General features: G+C 44.8%; 1 protein-coding gene across 1 annotated transcript in view; it reads right to left on the bottom strand.

The window, feature by feature from the left end:
• The window catches only part of PRKCB (protein kinase C beta), a 354,584-nt gene that overhangs the window by 197,991 nt on the left and 139,732 nt on the right, over positions 1-16,861 (bottom strand). The window contains exon 4 of the mRNA XM_062180053.1: positions 5,675-5,757. Within this exon, the coding sequence (XP_062036037.1) occupies positions 5,675-5,757 (83 nt within the window). The remainder of the gene's footprint in view (positions 1-5,674; positions 5,758-16,861) is intronic.

The following is a 16,861-nucleotide window of genomic DNA, read 5'->3' as shown; positions in this document are numbered from 1 at the left end:
TCTGCATCTGTCAAGTCCTTGATGGTGGACTAAGCTGTGCAGTTGTCCAGGGATGCAGTATTGCTCTGGGTTTACCATTTCTCCTAGATACGGGCAGTTCTAATGGCTTCCCTTTGGCCTTTCTCATCATAATACCCCTCACACAGGTCAGGGAACCAGTGTGAGTGTTCCACCAGCCATTAAGGATGTCTATTCCAGCAATCCATTCTGAAACTGGAGAGGTAACTGCAGGAGGGGTTGAGGCCCTTCTAGACTCACTGTGAGACAGACTTGAGCCAAACTTTCATTGGTCTCCTGACCTCCATAAGCCCCTATTCTGACTGGAGGGCCACAGTGACATTTAGGGTCTCCTGCAATTAGCATCAATTCAGAGCTAGTGCCCTGTAGTCCTCAGAAGGTCAGATCATTTCTTTTTCTCTGGTGCAGCTCCCCTAGTAAGAGGCCATAGGTCCTTTGAGGAAGGCTGGGAAAATAAATAATATAAATGTTCAGTAATCTACCAGGGCCTTTCTCTAGAATACTGAGCCCTCCTTTATTCAAAGGGTTCTGGTCTGTAAACTGGCTCAAGTCTGGGAATTAATTGATGGGTTGTGATTTTTTGTTTGTTTTTATAATTCAAGTTGAGCTTTTGTTCGCTTGACCTAGAACTTCTCTGCTTATAACAGACCAGCTGAGAATGTATTAGGCTTCCTAGCTTTTTCACTGTAAGGAACACCCTAGGCAGCATTAGCCAGAGTATTCTGTCCATTACAGTGACTGCACTCACTGTGCCTTTAGTGGTTGAGTGCATCCACATGGCCCTGCCACCCTGGGATCTAATTACTCCCTTTGCATTTAGATTTCCCAGTTAAGTGGTTGTGGTTCCCACTGTGAGGTCTGGACTACAGAGAAGAGTGATCATAGAGCTTTTCAAGGACATTGGGCATCCTTATCTCTCAAAGTATTGGTGAAAGGGATATTTTCTGGACCTTCCCAGCATATGGGAATGGGTTTTAAATGACAAATACACTCTAGCATGCCAATCTCCCTAACCTTTTGAATACTTTCCTCTACATTCAACCAGAGGAGGTGGGCATTTTCAACTTGCTCGTGGCAGGCCGTCTTTTGATCTGTATTTCAGCCAACCAACCATTCCTTTAGAGCCTTTTATAATTCCCCAAGTGAAAATAGTAAAGCCATAATCTCTGCTTAATGAACTCAGGTCAATAAATTCAGCCTAATCCAACTTTATATTCCTTCCATCATTATTCTACCTCCTTCCTATCAATTCCTACACATGTTCTGCTTGAATAAATCAGAAAACTCAAGCACTAAAGTTCTTTTGGAGTGCACTGCACCTCTTCATGGGACACATTTTGTACCCCATCTTTAGGGGCCTGCTGGGACTTGAGTCCAGTTATAGAAGCAAGGAAGCTGTTAAGTGTGGACCCAAGGGGAATCAGCACTGTTTTGTGTGGCAACTGCTTCAAGCAAGGGCATATCTGTTTCCCCTGGGCAATGCAGGGTTAATCTGCTCAGATGGGGTGAAGAGCCCCCCCCCCCCGTGGGTGGAGATGCCACCATTGCTGGAGGTAGGGAGGCCAATTTCTTTAGTTCTAGGGTGACCCCTTCCATTGACAAAGAAGGTCCATCTGAACTCAGAAGCTCAGGGTCCCCAGACCCATCAGGGTCTCCGTCAGGGATGAAGGATCCCATTCTTACAGAATCCTATTATTTCCTTTTTTTTTTTAAAGATTTATTCTATTTATTTGAAAGAGTTACAGAGAGAGAGGTAGAGCTAGAGAGAGAGAGGTCCTCCATCCGCTGGTTCACTCCCCAAATGACCGCAATGGCTGGAGCTGCACCGATCCGAAGCCAGGAACCAGGAGCTTCTTCCGGGTCTCCCACATGGGTACAGGGATCCAAGGACTTGGGCCATCTTCTACTGCTTTCCCAGGCCATAGCAGAGAGCTGGATCAGAAGAGGAGCAGCCAGGACTTGAACTGGCACCCATATGGGATGCTGGCGCTGCAGGCCGGGGCTTTAACATGCTGTGCCACAGGGCCGGCCCCCAGGCTCCTATTCTTTCCCAATCAACACTTTGTGATGCTGGGAATTCAATTTGCACTGTAACTCAGCCCCTGGCAGGATGAGTCTGTGCATCTGGTTTTTCAGAACGCTCAGCTCTGCCACCACATGCTATAGGGCTCTCCTTCAGGGCACACCTAGAAGCTCTCAGACCATATATGCAGCCCTTGAGTTGGGAGTTCGAATCCTGAACCTCATCCATTCTTTTCACCATTTGGTACAGTAACATTAGGAGTGACCAGCATCATTATTTAAATTCCTTAGTTTTTTTCAAAACATCATATACGGCATCCCTTAGTCCCCTGCTTCTTGTAAGTGATTGAGTACGAGCACCCAACACAGATATGTTGTGTATCTCTTTACTCCTAGAATGAGTCATCAGTATGTTTTAAACCAATCAGAGGACAGCCAGTTCCAGAAACCCCAGAACCTATCCAGAAACTCATCCACACAATGCTGTTCCACAGGGCTGGAGCAGGGTCCAGCCTTGTGTGGGTCAGCCTGCCATGTCAGCATCCCATGTGAGCACTGGCTCAAGTCCCAGCTGCTCCATCTCTGATCCAGATCCCTGTTAATGTGTCTGGGGATTAGGACAATGGAAGATGGTCCAAGCGCTTGGCCCTGCCACTCACGTGGAAGACCTGAATAGAGTTCTGGGCTCCTGTCTTACACCTGGTCCAGCCCTGGCTGCTGCAGCCACCTGGGGAGTGAACCAGTGGATGGAGAGAGAGAGAGAGATCCACTCTCTGTCTCTCCCCATATCTCTGTAATTCTGCCTTTCAAATAAATAATAAATTAATCTTTTTTAAAAATAAAATTCTGTTCTGCTAGGACCACTATCAGTACCTAAAGTTTTTGTCTTGGTCCATTTAGCCCATTTTAACAAAATACCAGGACTGGGTGAATTTTACATAATGGACATTTATTCTCATGGTTCTAGAAGCTGAGAAGTCCAAGATTAAGGCACTGATGGAGTCAGCGTCCAGCAAGCATCCACATCCTCACGGACAGTGTCGTCTCGTAACCTCACATGGTGGAAAGGTTGAGACAGGGTTCAGTAATCCCTGTCTCCTCTGTCATGATCTGATGTCCTCCCAAGGGTCCCACCTTGGGGTTAGAGTTCAACACATGAATTTGGAGGAAACAAAACATTCAGAGCATAAGAGCAACCACCAGGCCTGACCAACCACCCTTACCCACCTTTCGGGCTACACATGACGCATGGCCCAATGAAAATTTAGCTCTTATCATAAAGTTGCACAGCTGGCAAGGTGTAAGACTAAAGGTGTTGGGGCCAGCACCTCACTTGGTTAATCCTCCACCTGTGGTGTCGGCATCCCATATGGGTGCCGATTCTAGTCCCAGTAGCTCCTCTTCCAGTCCAGCTCTCTGTTGTGGCCCGGGAAGGCAGTGGAGGATGGCCCAAGTGCTTGGGTGCCTGCACCCGCATGGGAGACCAGGGAGAAGCACCTGGCTCCTGGCTTTGGATCTGCGCAGCGTGCCGGCCGTAGCAGCCATTTGGGGGGGGTGAACCAACGGAAGGAAGACCTTTCTCTCTATCTCTCTCTCTATCTCTATCTCTATCTGTCAAAATAAATAAATAAATAAATAGATAGATAGATAGATAAGACTAAAGGTGTTGTGGCCATCACACTCCCATAGGAGAAAAGCATTCCTGAAACTGAGAGCCATACAAGACAGAGAGAGAGATTGATTCCTGGAAATCTTATTTAAGCACCTGATTCACTGTGCCTGAAGCAGGGCCATCCATCCTTGGGCTCTTCAACATCAGATCCAAAAATTTCCTCTTTTCATTTAAGCTAGTTTGAACCAGGTTTCTGTCTCTGGCAACAGAAACATTCACCAGATACATATATAGGATACATAAAATGACATCCCCCTGGCTGCAGCTCGGGTGTCAGATCTCAGTCTGTGCGAACATTCAAACCTGCAGATGGAGTCAAGCAGTCCTCCCAGACTTCCCTGCCTGTCTTCCTGGGGATGAGAGAAGGAATCGCACTAAGAGATTCTCAAAGTGGGATCTGAGAGGACACAATTGGTCCCCAACTTTGCCTTTGCAACCAGAGACCTGCAAGGGCTTTGGCTGTTCCATGTTTCTTGGAGTTCTTAGCTCCAAGTACCACATTTTCCATACAGCACAAGCTGTAAGCGTGTTCCTGTTGCTATGGCAACAGCCAAGCCTCCTGATTGGTAGCAAAACAGCTGATGACCACTTGTAGAAGGCCAGTAGGCACTGAATAAATTCAATGACAGAAGGTAGTTACTACTGACTTTGGGCAAGCTGAGGTCAGCTGTTCAGTGTGGAACAGGACCCGTCACAGCTATGCGCAAAATTCCAGGAAGTACTAGGGGCGATGGCTGCTCACGGAGTACACCGAATGCTGTTTGTTACTGGACAGTGGGTAAGGGCATGACGGAAAATCTTATCAGTCAGGACAGTTTCAGCTGCCCGTAAAAGAATACCTCCAAACAATGAGGTTTTCCCAAGAAGGGCTTCTTACGCGCATCCTCCCTCGCCAGTCTGGGGGTAAGAAGACCCAGAGGTGGCTCAGCAGCTCATCAGGGGCATCAATGACCCAGGTTCCTTCAGCTCTTCCATTCTGCCATGTTCAGGATATCACTAGTGTCTTCATCACTGGCACAGAAAGGCCACTGCCACCCCACCCAAGAATACCCAAGAGATCTCTCTCCTATCAGAGCCACCCCACCCAAGAATACCCAAGAGATCCCTCTCCTATCAGAAAGGAAAATCCTGTCCAGAAGCCCTGCCCAGTCTTTCTCTCAGGTACCACTGAGCAGAACAGAGTCCCACACTCATTCATCAGCTACGTGAGACACTGGGACAGCAAGCAGCACGTGTGTCCAGCCTCTAGCTTGGAGGAAAGGACAAGACAGGCAAGGCTAGGGCTGTGCATGAGTGTTGGGTAGGCAATCCACAATGTACCCCAACTTGAAATCAATTTGCACCAAAACTTTTGCCACATCTTCCCACCACCCATCCTGTCACTCACTTAATATTTTCCTCAAATCACTTTTTCTTTTGTTTAACCTTTGCATAGATAGGAAACTTTATATGCCAGCATAAATGCAAAACTCCTACTACATGTTTTTCCAATGCATACTGAAATAAGCTGTTAATTATTAAAACAAAAATCATTTGCCCATTTTACCTTTAAGCATCTGCTGTCCCACCAACAGTAGGTCATACTTTGGGATGCACAGTACCAGGATAAATTCATTTCCTCCTAATTCGTGGGTGCTCAGCAAACCAGCTCGACACCACATGCTGAGTGCCCACAAAACTGCCTTTTTACAGTAGCATTAAACCGCTGCCCATCACTCTAGGCCCACATTGTAAAGAAGACATTTAAGTAAAACTGTAATAAGAGAATTAGCTGGTTTCCTCCCCTCAAAATATTTTAAATTATTTTTTCTACTAAAAGGAAAGCTGTCTCAGAGGCTGTAGGGACCATCACTCCTTGGAACGAGAGCATCTCCAGTGATTTGTCTGGGTGTGCTCATTCACATTTACTGAAAGGATGCAAGGACCGTGGACAGAGACGGATGACCAAGGGTTATTACTTACATCAGAGGCTGGGCCCTTGTCAGCACCAGGGCAGGAGAATGTGACAAACTCATGGCACCGCTTGTGCACTACGAAGCAGCAAACTGCAAGAGAAAATAAGGGATGGAGGAAGGGAGGGAGGTGGAAAGGAGGGAGAGAGAGAGAGAAAGGGAAGAACAGATCATTAAACCTGGACTTCATCAGGAGTAAAGGCTTTATTCCAAAATAAACAGTAACTTCAGCTTCTGCTCCTCATCTTTCGTTGGAGTCAACGTCTTGAGTACAGTGATGTTGCATCTCACACAGGTGGTAAACTTCTAAAGTTAGCTAGGGTTCAAAAGATCACATATGCTCCAATTAGTCTCCCTTGAAGATTGCGCAAATGCCTGGTTTTCTATTAGTTTGAGAACAAAATGCCATTTCTTAGGTCAGGCACCAGATGAAGTAGTAGGCTTGTGTTTAGGTTTGCAATGCACACAAAAAAAATGTACTTTAAATACTAGAGTCCCATGTAGAGAGAAAGGTTCAAGATAATAAAGGGCATGGCAGACACATGGCCCCATCTCACCAGGAACAAAGCTAAGTAAGGGGAAATTAGGCTGTAATGTTCACATGGTAACCTTGGGAGCTTGCAACCAAATATATAGACAAAGTATCTTCAAAAAGTTCATGGAAAGTGCATGGCATGAAAAACTGTGCACCTGGAGCCGGTGCAGTGGCACAGTAGGTTAATCCTCTGCCTGTGCACCGGCATCCCATAAAGGCGCCAGTTCTAGTCCTGGCTGCTCCTCTTCCAATGCAGCTCTCTGCTGTGGCCTGGGAAAGCAGCAGAAGATGGCCCAAGTGCTTGGGCCTCTGCACCTGCATGGGAGACCTGGAAGAAGGTCCTGGCTCCTGGCTTCGGACAGACGCAGCTCTGGCCATAGCGGCCAATTGGGGAGTGAACCAGCGGACGGACGACCTTTCTCTCTGTCTCTCCTTCTCAGTGACTGTTGCTCTACTTCTCAAATAAATAAATAAAAAATCTTTAAAAAAAAGATAAAGAAAAATAAATGCTGTGCATGTATCAAAAACCTTACCAAAAATAAGTTTACCATTTTGTTCCATTTTCCAGAAATTTTTCCAAGTACCCTCATATACATATATGTGAATTTGCATCAGTTAAATGCATCTATGCTATGACTATACTATTTGGGGATTGTATCAGCTGGGGACAGAGGCAGTCAGAGAATGCATACAATACAAAACAGACTTTCGGGGTTCACATCTTCATTTATAATTTTGTTATTCTAATCTATTTTTATAACCTCTAGACCATGGATTTTTGGAGGATGCCACGTGCTGTAAAGACCAGCTCAGAACCTTCCTAAAGTACGTGATCAGTAAACAAAAGTAGATTAGGAAACCTTACGGCTACCTCTGGTGATAGGATGTAGGCAATAATCACCAACAGCTGCTAACATCACAGAACGATACCACCTGCCTACCAACCAGCGCTCTCACACTTTCCACCCATGAAGCACTCCCGCCGAACAGTCAGATCTGAGTTGGATTAAGTATCTCAGTGCAACCATAATTTTACAGAAAGTGTAAGTCATAGAGGAATATATACAAACGGCACCACATGGAGGCAATTAGCAACCCCCTACTGCCCCTGCCTCCAACACACACACACACACACACAGAGAGAGATTGTGGAAAACTACATGTCAACCATCTTGGTTTCTTCAACAAATAAACTGTAAGAAGGGACAGAAATGGAGGGAGAAAACATATATTTAAGGAGACTCAAGAAACATATCAATTAAATGTTTGGATCCTAACTTGAATAAACCAATAGTTTAAAGAAATTTTGAGACAGTCAGAGAAAGAGATATATACTCATTGATTTTCTGATGATAGTAGGGAATGGTTGTATTGGTATTAGAGAATTAAAATATTTTGGTGAATAAGGGTATTGTAGTTATATTTTGTTATAGAATCATTATCTTTGAGGGTACACCTTGAAATCTTCATGGATAAAATCATTCAATTAAAAATAATGCAATATGCCAGGGATGGTTATAGATGAAAAAAATTAATCATAATAGGTCATTATTAAACTTGAGTGGTGGACATATGAGGATTCACTATACCACTCTGTCCACTTTTATGTATATTTGAAGTTTCCACAATGTTACGTTTTAAATCAGAGGCAGAAAGAGACAGAGAGAACCCAAGGTATAAGAAGTAGGGGTAGAGGAGGGTTAACAACTGACATGTGCTGGGTCCTATTTCCTTAAGCAGTTATAGATGCTGAAAACTGCATCTAGGACATTGGAGTTCAAATGCATGCTTTCATAATTAAGGACAAATACTATATATAACTTTCAAACCACTGCAAGGAAAACCTAGACAAAGAAAACTTAATCCAATTATACTTCAAAAAGCCTTCCTCATGCCCTAAGCTTATATAAATATTATTCTTCTTTATTTTTATATAGTAGCAGTCCCACTATTTTTTGAAAGTTTTATTGATTTATATATATTTGAAAGGCAGAATGACAGAAAGAGAGAGAATCAGAGAGATAGAGAGAGACAGATTTTCCATCCTCTACTTCACTCCTCAAACGCCCACAATAGCCAAGGCTGGGTCAGACTGAAGCCTGGAGCTCAGAACCCCATCCAGGTCTCCCACATGGGTCCCAGGGACCCCAGTACTTGAGTCACAATCTGCTGCCTCCCGGGGTTCCATCAGCAGAAAGCTGGATTTGAGACAGAGGCCGGACTCAATCCCAGGCACTCCAGTATGGATGTGAGCTCCCCAAGTGCAGGCTTCACCTGCTCGCCGTAACACCCACCCCACCACTTCCACCTTAAATTCTCTAATCCATCTGTAAATTCTTAGAATCTGATGTGAAATGGGAATCCAATTTGCCATTTTTTCCCAAATAGGTAACCAATTGTCCCAGCATCTTTTATTGAATAATTCATCCCTTCCCCACTGATTTCAAATGCCAACTTTATTATGTGTTCAAGAATTATATACACTGGGGTCTGTCTCTGGGCCTTCTGTTCTGTTCCACTGATCTGTCTTGCAGTGTGGCAATAGGGGTTTTAATTATAGTAGCTTTATAATATGCTGCATCCTGGCAACACAAGTCGCCCCTCATTATCCTTATTTTCAACATTTTCTGAGCCATCACCGTATGTTTGCTCTTCCAAGTGGTCTTTAAAATCAATCCATGAAGATTTTTTAAATGCCAATGGAATTTCTATCAGAATTGTCTTAGTCTACCTTTGCCCTCCAAAAAAAAAAATTATTGGGAGTTTAATTAAAATGATCTTAAATTTAGAACTGAAATTCAAGATCATCGACATTTTAACAACAATGGGTCTTATCACCAGGAATTGATTTTGCCTTTGTTAAAATCTTATTTTATGTCTCCCAATACAGTCATTTTCTTCATATAGGTTCTACACATTTCTTATTTAACCACATCTGAGGGATTCTTTTTTATATGCTACTGTGTACTTGGCATTTTTTCCACTTTGTTTTCCAACTAGTCATTGCTTACAAATAAGAAAGCAGTCGGTCTTCTGTATATTTGTTTTGTAAGCATTTTTAAACTCAAAAGAATTTTGCGAGTTTTCAGTTGCTCCCATTGAATTTCACAGATAGGGAACCACATTAGCCCAAAATTAACAATATTTTTCTTTTCCTTTGTCTTGTCCACATACCTGTCTGTCTCTCTGATCATATTTCCACACCCAGAACTTCCTTACCCATGCGAGATAAAAGGGACGAGGCCACATCCCTGGCTGCTCCTGAGCTGTCACTGGCTTCCTCTCGCCCTCACTCTGCATTTCCACCACACAGAAAAGTTTTCCAACTTTTCTCAAACTAACCTTTGGAATGTATTCCCCCAAATTTTCCACCGCATTCTTAATGTTTTAATCTATGCCGTTCCTCATTCTGTCCTCATACTGTATTGTTCAAGGTCTCTCTTTGATTTCTTCCAGAGATTTGTCTTTGTTGTCTCTATTATTCTCTTATTTTAAATAAGTTGGCCATAGATAATATTTATCCATTCTTAGGGGCTCTATTCTACTTGATTAATTGCTATTTTCACTTTTTTTGGTCTCATGTATGTGCATTGTATATGGGTCAGGAGTCAGATGACCATATGTGGTCACCCATTATTTTATGACTTGGACTCATTATCTGATCACCCTCTCCTTCAGTCTCCTCTAGGAAAAGTGGCAGTGATAACGATGTTTCCATCACGGGGGTCTTCTCAGCAGAAAGTCGATCCATGCTCAGAAGGGTGCTCACCACATCACGAGGAAACACAAGCCTGCGGCTATAACCTACTGTTCTTTTCAAAGATTCTTATTTTTGTCTTTATTTATTTGAGAGGTGGAGCTACAGACAGAGAGCAGGAGAGACAGAGAGAAAGGTCTTCTATCTGTTGGTCCACTCCCCAAATGGCTGCAATAGCCAGAGCTGGCCAATCTGAAGTCAGGAGCCAGGAGCTTCCCTAGAGTCTCCCACACGGGTGCAGGGGCCCAAGCATTTGGGCCAACTTCTATGCTTTCCCAGGCCATTAGCTGGGAGCTGAATTGGAAGATGAGCAGCCAGAACATGAACCAGTACCCACATAGGATGCCAAAACCGCAGGCAGAGGCTTAGCCTACTACGCCACAGCATTGGCCCCTTAAAGCTTTTTAAATTGACTGTTCAGTTCACTTGCTTTCCCACCTCTCCATTAAAAATTTAAAGATTTTTAAGGCTAAAAACCCCTCTTATCAGTACAGTTTTGGCTGCATCCTACATTCTATATCTAGTGCCAGGATGGCTTAAAGTTTCTAAGTGGTCAATTATTGTGGTTTTAATTTTTTTCTTTGACCCATAACTATTTAGGAAAGTTTTCCTTCACATTCGGGTAGTTGTGTTATGATAGAATCTTTCTGACAAAGATCCAGAATATCAGTCATGTTCTTATTTATCCTTATCCACATTGGCAAGGAGATGAAGACTCACCTCTAGTTCCCTGGTGTCTACCATGATTGCTGGTGCATAACTGACAGTAAACAGGTATTTGGAGGATGAGTGAACAAGAGAATGAATTATTAGCAGCCACAGAGAAAGAAGAAAACATAACCCCCTGCATGGTAGACACAGTTTCTGGCTGGTCCTCCCACACTGTGCAAGTACAGTGAGAGTTGTGCCTCTACCATGGATGAGGTCTCCTTAGGCAGCTTCCCCATTAGCCTGAGAAATAAATAATCCATTTTTCCTAAGGCGGAATCTGTATCCTGTGTGGCTTGACTATTCGCCAGCATCCTCTACACAGCAGCCAGGAACAGACTTCAGAAAGCTGACAACTTCTGGCACAGGTAATTCCTCTACACAGTATGTTGCTGGAAGGTTGTGCAAATCAAATTTCCCATGAACTAAAACACTTTAAGGAAAGTAGTAGGGCTGGCTATTTTAAGAAACAAACTAAATCCTTTTGTGATACAAATAAACACCCCCTCATTTCTGTTTGGCAAATTCAGGGTAAGACCAGCTTTTCTTAAAGAACAGGCAACATTTACCGAGCTGTTGAAAAAGGCACTTGGTTCTACTTTCAGACAGGTAAGAGCCAAGAATCTCTCGATGCTTCATGGTTTATTCAATAACCCCTTGATCTACAGAGCGTGGAAGGCTTCGGGCCACAGCCCTCTGGGCTTGGTCTATAGCCATACTTTGTTATGACTGCACATGGGGTTTAGACTCAAATGCCCACGGGCCACATAAGTAATGAAAATATCTGAGGACCACGTTAAAAAAACGCATGCATGCATGCATGGCCTAAGCAACATTATCCCGATTTGAACGATAGGGAAGCCAAAGAGAGGACAGAAAGTTGTCCAAGAAAGCTGGCCTTTTCGTGTCACACCACAGCCAGGTCTACTCCGCCTCTGTGTTAGATACCTCCCGGGGCATGGGGCCCAGGTGAGTCTGCACCCATTCACAGTGTGCACCTTGAGATGTTAACCATGGGAGCTCTGTCCTTTTTTGATTCCAAACTTTGGTATTTAAACGTGCTCTTGAGGAAGAGCATATGTGACCCACTGGCAAGAAGGCAAAAGTAGAGCTGGGTTTCGCAGCCTGGGTCTGTTGACCTCAGAGTACAGTGTGAGTGTAGTCCAGATAAAAGTCAGCTGAGTGTCCAGGCAGAGGCGACTCGTTTGTTTTGTAACTTTAGATTGCAGTGTGCTATCTGTGCAGTGATGTTTCACCCGGACCTGTTGTAAGCAGTCATACCCTAGGAGCCTGCCCTCTGCTTCCTTCCAGTCACTGCCTCCCTGAGGGTGACCACTATCCTGAGTTCTAAGAGCATAGATTAGTTTTGTCTGCTTTGGATGTTGTGTGAATGGAATTAAACATTATGCGTTTCTTGTATCTGGCTGCTTTTGCTCAACACAATGTAAGATTTTTCGTTGCATGTATTTGTACATGGTTCATTCTCATGGCTGTATAGTATTTCATCAGGTGAATAAACCACATATTACGTAAAAAAAAAAACAAAACGCATGCATGCATGCATGGCCTATTTAAAAGAGAAAATTGCTACTCAGTGGCAGCCATGAGTGAGAAACTCTGCCCACACACATCCCTCCCTTGTTACACACAAGGGTGTAACTAGGTGTGCAGACAGATGGCCGTGCCTTAATCCCAGAACCTGGAATTTGAAGATGAACACTGCGGATGTGATTAAGTGAAGGATCTTGACACAGAAAATTACACTGGATTATTGGGGTCGGTCCAATGAAGCCACAGGTACCTCCCTAAGAATAAGGAAAGAGAGAGCTGGAGATGTGATGATGGTGGCACAGGGTGGAGTGATGCCTGTGCCAGAAGTGGGTATGAGCCAAGGAATGTGGGTGGCAATGCAAGGGCAAGAGACAGATCTTTTCCCTCCAACCTCCATAAGAAATGCAGCCCTGGGGCTGGCGCTGTGGCGTAGTAGGCTAAGCCAACATCAGAGGTGTTGGCATCCCATATGGGCATGGGTTCGAGCCCCGGCTCCTCCTTTTCCAATGCACCTGGGAAAGCAGTGGAAGATGCACCTGCATGGGAGACCTAGAAGAGGCTCCTGGCTCCTAGCTTCAGATCAGCCCAGCTCCTGCCATTGTTGTCGTTTGGGGAGTGAACCAGCAGATGGAGGACCTTTCTCTGTCTCTCCCTCTCTCTGTCTCTACCTCTTAAATAAATAAATAAAATCTTTAGAAAAAAGAAAGAAATGCAGCCCTGCTAACACTTTGACTTTGACCCCAGAACACTCATTTTCAGAATGTTGATCTCAAAAACTATAAGAAAACAAATGTGTGATATTTTAAGCCACAACTTTTGTGGTGGTTTGTGAAAGCAGCATTAAGAAATTGATGCCAGGGGCTAACACTGTGGTTCAACAGATTAAGCTACCCTCTGCAACACTGGCATCCCATATGGGCACTGGTTTGAATCTCAGTTGCTCCACTTTCGATCTAGCTCCCTGCTAATTTGCCTGGGAAAGCAGTAGAAGATGGTCCAGGTGCTTGGGCCCCGGCACCCACACTGGAGACCAGGAAGAAGCTCTTGGCTCTTGGCTTCAGATCAGCCCAGCTTCTGCCATAGAAGCCATTTGGGGAGTGAATCAATGGATAGAAAAGCTTTGAGACCCCAACTCTGCTTCACATTGCACACCACCCCCAGACTCCCAACTCGAACCACTAAAATTCATTCATTCATTGTATTTCAAAAAGGAGTAAATTAAATCCCTGGACTTCTTTGTTTTTGGAGTTATCTCCACTCTTCTGCCTAATTCTCATTGGGTCTATGGTAGAAAACTGACATCCTTGGGATGCAACCCTTGCCCCTAAATCCATATCAACCTAAGATAGAAATTCCAGCACTGGTTAAGGTATCTGTGGTGGACAGAGAGAGAAGGATCCTTGGTACTTGCCCAGACGCTCACCTTCGAGGGAGAGCCTGCAGGAGTTACAAACCAGGCCTTCAGAGTCAGACGGACCTTTGCCTGAGCCCTCATTCTGCCACCTGTGCATGGCAGGGCATTAACCAAGTTATTATACCTGTCTCTGCCTCAGAGAATGGAAATAATAAATAATAATAATAAATAATAAATTCCTCCAGAATGGAAATAATAAAAGTACCTACCCTTGTCAGGGTGCTGTAAATCTCACATAGGAAAATACATGCAAAGGGCTTGGTGGAAAAGGGCATTTGAGTTAAAGCCATCAGCATGCAGCATTACTTTGCAATGACTGTGGAGGGCCACTCTTTCCCCCTAGGTCAAGGCTGACCCACTGGCTTATCTGTATTCACTCTGTCCAATGCTCAAGATGAAGTGTGGTTCCCCCAGACACTTTTCAGAACCACCTCCGTGATCAAAGGCAGAAAGGTTTGGCCACCATTTCCACCCAACATCCAGCCTCCCTGGCATTAGCAGGAGTGACTCCTGTGGCCATGCTACTTGAGTGTGCAAAGGGCTCTGACACCCATGATGCAACCTCACCCTTATCACGGTTCTGGGAGGAAGCCAATTTGACCTTCATGGTATCAACAGGGATGCTGATGCTCAGAGACAGATGACTTGCCTGGCCTTGTGCAGCTTGTATTTGAACCAGATTTGTCCTTTGCTGGAGCCCACACTCTCCCGCGGTGTTTGCCATTCATCTCCCTGTTCCAGAAGAACTCCTCCCCTGTGTTCCTCACCCCCACCATTCAGTCAGTTGCTAAATCCCACTGATTCTTCCTTCGCAACATCTTTCACACCACATCCTCCTGTGCACTCCCCACTGACTCCGCCTTAATTTCCCTCTGTAACTCAGAGAGGCAGTTTTGCAATCAACCCCGAATTGATCTCCCCCAGAGACGGATCAGCCAGCCTTGACATCTCTCTAGGAGCCAAAGTTTCCATAACCATCAAGGAGATAGCCCAGCAGTGTGATGTGATGGTTATGAAGTCTAAATGGGATGTCACATGTGAACGCAGAGCTGCAGGGGACAGCACAAAGTGCATTCTCCATGAAGGAGGCAGGGATTCCTGGTACAAGCCCCGCAGCCAAGTCGCCTCCATTCTCTACCAGCTGCCACTGCTTAGTAGTTATTTAACCTTGAATAAGTCCATTGACCTTGCTATGTCCCAGTCTCCTTGTCCATCAACTCAGGACAATAATTGTACTTTCCTCATTGACTTGTTAAGAGAATTCAGTCAGTGTACCTTAGCACAGTGTGTGAACACAGCAAGTGCCTAATGGATGCTTAGCATCTTCGATACTCTTCCTACCCTCTTCCTGTCACCCCATGCAGGCTACACATACCTGGAAGATTCCTCCTCTGAAACTTTGGTGTTATTTCACTGTTCTACACATTCACTAGCTGTCTTTTGTCTACATCTTCATTGTTCATTGGCCACATGGAGCTATGTGAACCCAAATTAAGTAAATAAAGTGTAAAATGCAGGGGTGGTTGTTCGGCACAGTGGTTCATATGCTGCTTCTCATATCAGAGTGCCTGGGCTCAAGTCCCAGCTCTGCTTCTGATTTCAGTTTCCTCTAATGTGCATACTGGCTCAAGGACTTGAGTCCCTGACAACTACATGGGGACCTGGATTAAGTTCCAGGATCCTGGCTTTGGCTTTTGCAGGCACTGAAGAATGAACCAGTGGGTGGATGATCTCTCTCTCTCTCTCTCTCTCTCTCTCTCTCTCTCTCTGTACCTCTTTACCTTTCAAATAAGAAATATTGTAAAAAATTAAATCCAGTTCCCTATCCAACTAGCTACACTTCAAGTGCTAAACAGCCACATTTAGCTAGAGGCTGCTATATTGGACAGTACAGACCCAGTGCATTTACATCGCTGGAGAGAGTCATATTGGACAGCACTGGCTTAAAGAATAAAGTTCAAATTCTTAGCCTGGCATCCATCTACAATATAACTGCCATTTAACTTCAGTCTCATCTGCTGTCACCCTGCTGGCCCGCACTCTTGCCAGGGTGTATGACAGTCCTTTGCAATTTCATATTTTATACATTCCCTATTGTACACATTTACCCCATGAACATCCATGCCAGCAGCCCATTGCATGCAGACCACAAATGCAATTGAAGGCAGAAGAGCTTAGTTCTCCAGACTGGAGACCAAGCTGGAAGAGAAATGAGCCGTTCTACATTATAATTCAGCTCAGAATTCTCACAAGACATAAGGGTTCAGTCATCCTCCTGCCCTAACGCAAATACCTGATGAAAAGCCCAGGCCTTGTGACTAACTCAGGCATAGGGAAGGGGTTCAGTGGTGACCGGACTGAACTGAAGAGCACATGCCCTTCAGGGGACCCATGGCTCCAGCCAACAGTGGCCCTGGGCTCACAGGTCCAAAGTTGCCAAAGAGCATTTTCTTAAACGCTCTCCCCAGGCCATTCCAATGTATCTAAGTGCCACCAGTGTACATGATCTTGCTCTGTCTTAGCTGGTCACCCTGCCTATATATTTCCCTCCTCAACATATCCCTAAACCAAAGAATGGGATAAGACCTACAATATCCCCAAACCATAGAATGGGATATGGACCCTACTTCACACGTGGTTGTGCAGATGAGCTCAGAGTTACACACCTAACACACTCCTGACTCATATCCAATTCTTAATAATGATATGAATGAATGAATGAGTACTGAATGGAATCAATGAATGAGCTCGTTTGGTCACTCCCACACTTAGAAGTCATTCATTACAGCTGAGTCAAGAGGAAGGCAGCAGAGGCCATGGCTGGTGGGGTGCGGCATGTGACCCAGTGGGCGGCTGCCCCAACACAGACAAGCTGTTTGTGCCTTCAAGGTCACTCCCAGGCCTGCTCAGCTGGCTTCAGGTTTGCAGTGAGAATTTCTTTTCAAAAGAGCAGACCATGCTTACGGCTTAAAAACGCAGCCATTCTGAAAGAGTCTACAGTGAGAATCACTGCTGTTGGAAGGGACTGTTTTTTACAGCTTCTTGTGTAACCTAGAGACATTCTCTGCATGTTTGAGAACACACATGATTCCACCCTCAGAATGCTAGAGACAAGAGCCGGTCCTCAGTATCGACAGATTCAGCCAACCAAAAAGATGTGAGGGGAAAAAACGTGTCTGTACTGAACACGTCAGACCATTTACTTCTTGTCATTACTCCCTAAACAACACAA

This window comes from Lepus europaeus, chromosome 21 (genome assembly GCF_033115175.1).
Source record: "Lepus europaeus isolate LE1 chromosome 21, mLepTim1.pri, whole genome shotgun sequence".
Classification (NCBI taxonomy): Eukaryota; Metazoa; Chordata; class Mammalia; order Lagomorpha; family Leporidae; genus Lepus; species Lepus europaeus.
Note: the sequence above shows the minus strand (reverse complement) of the source record. Positions and strands in the feature narration are given on the sequence as shown.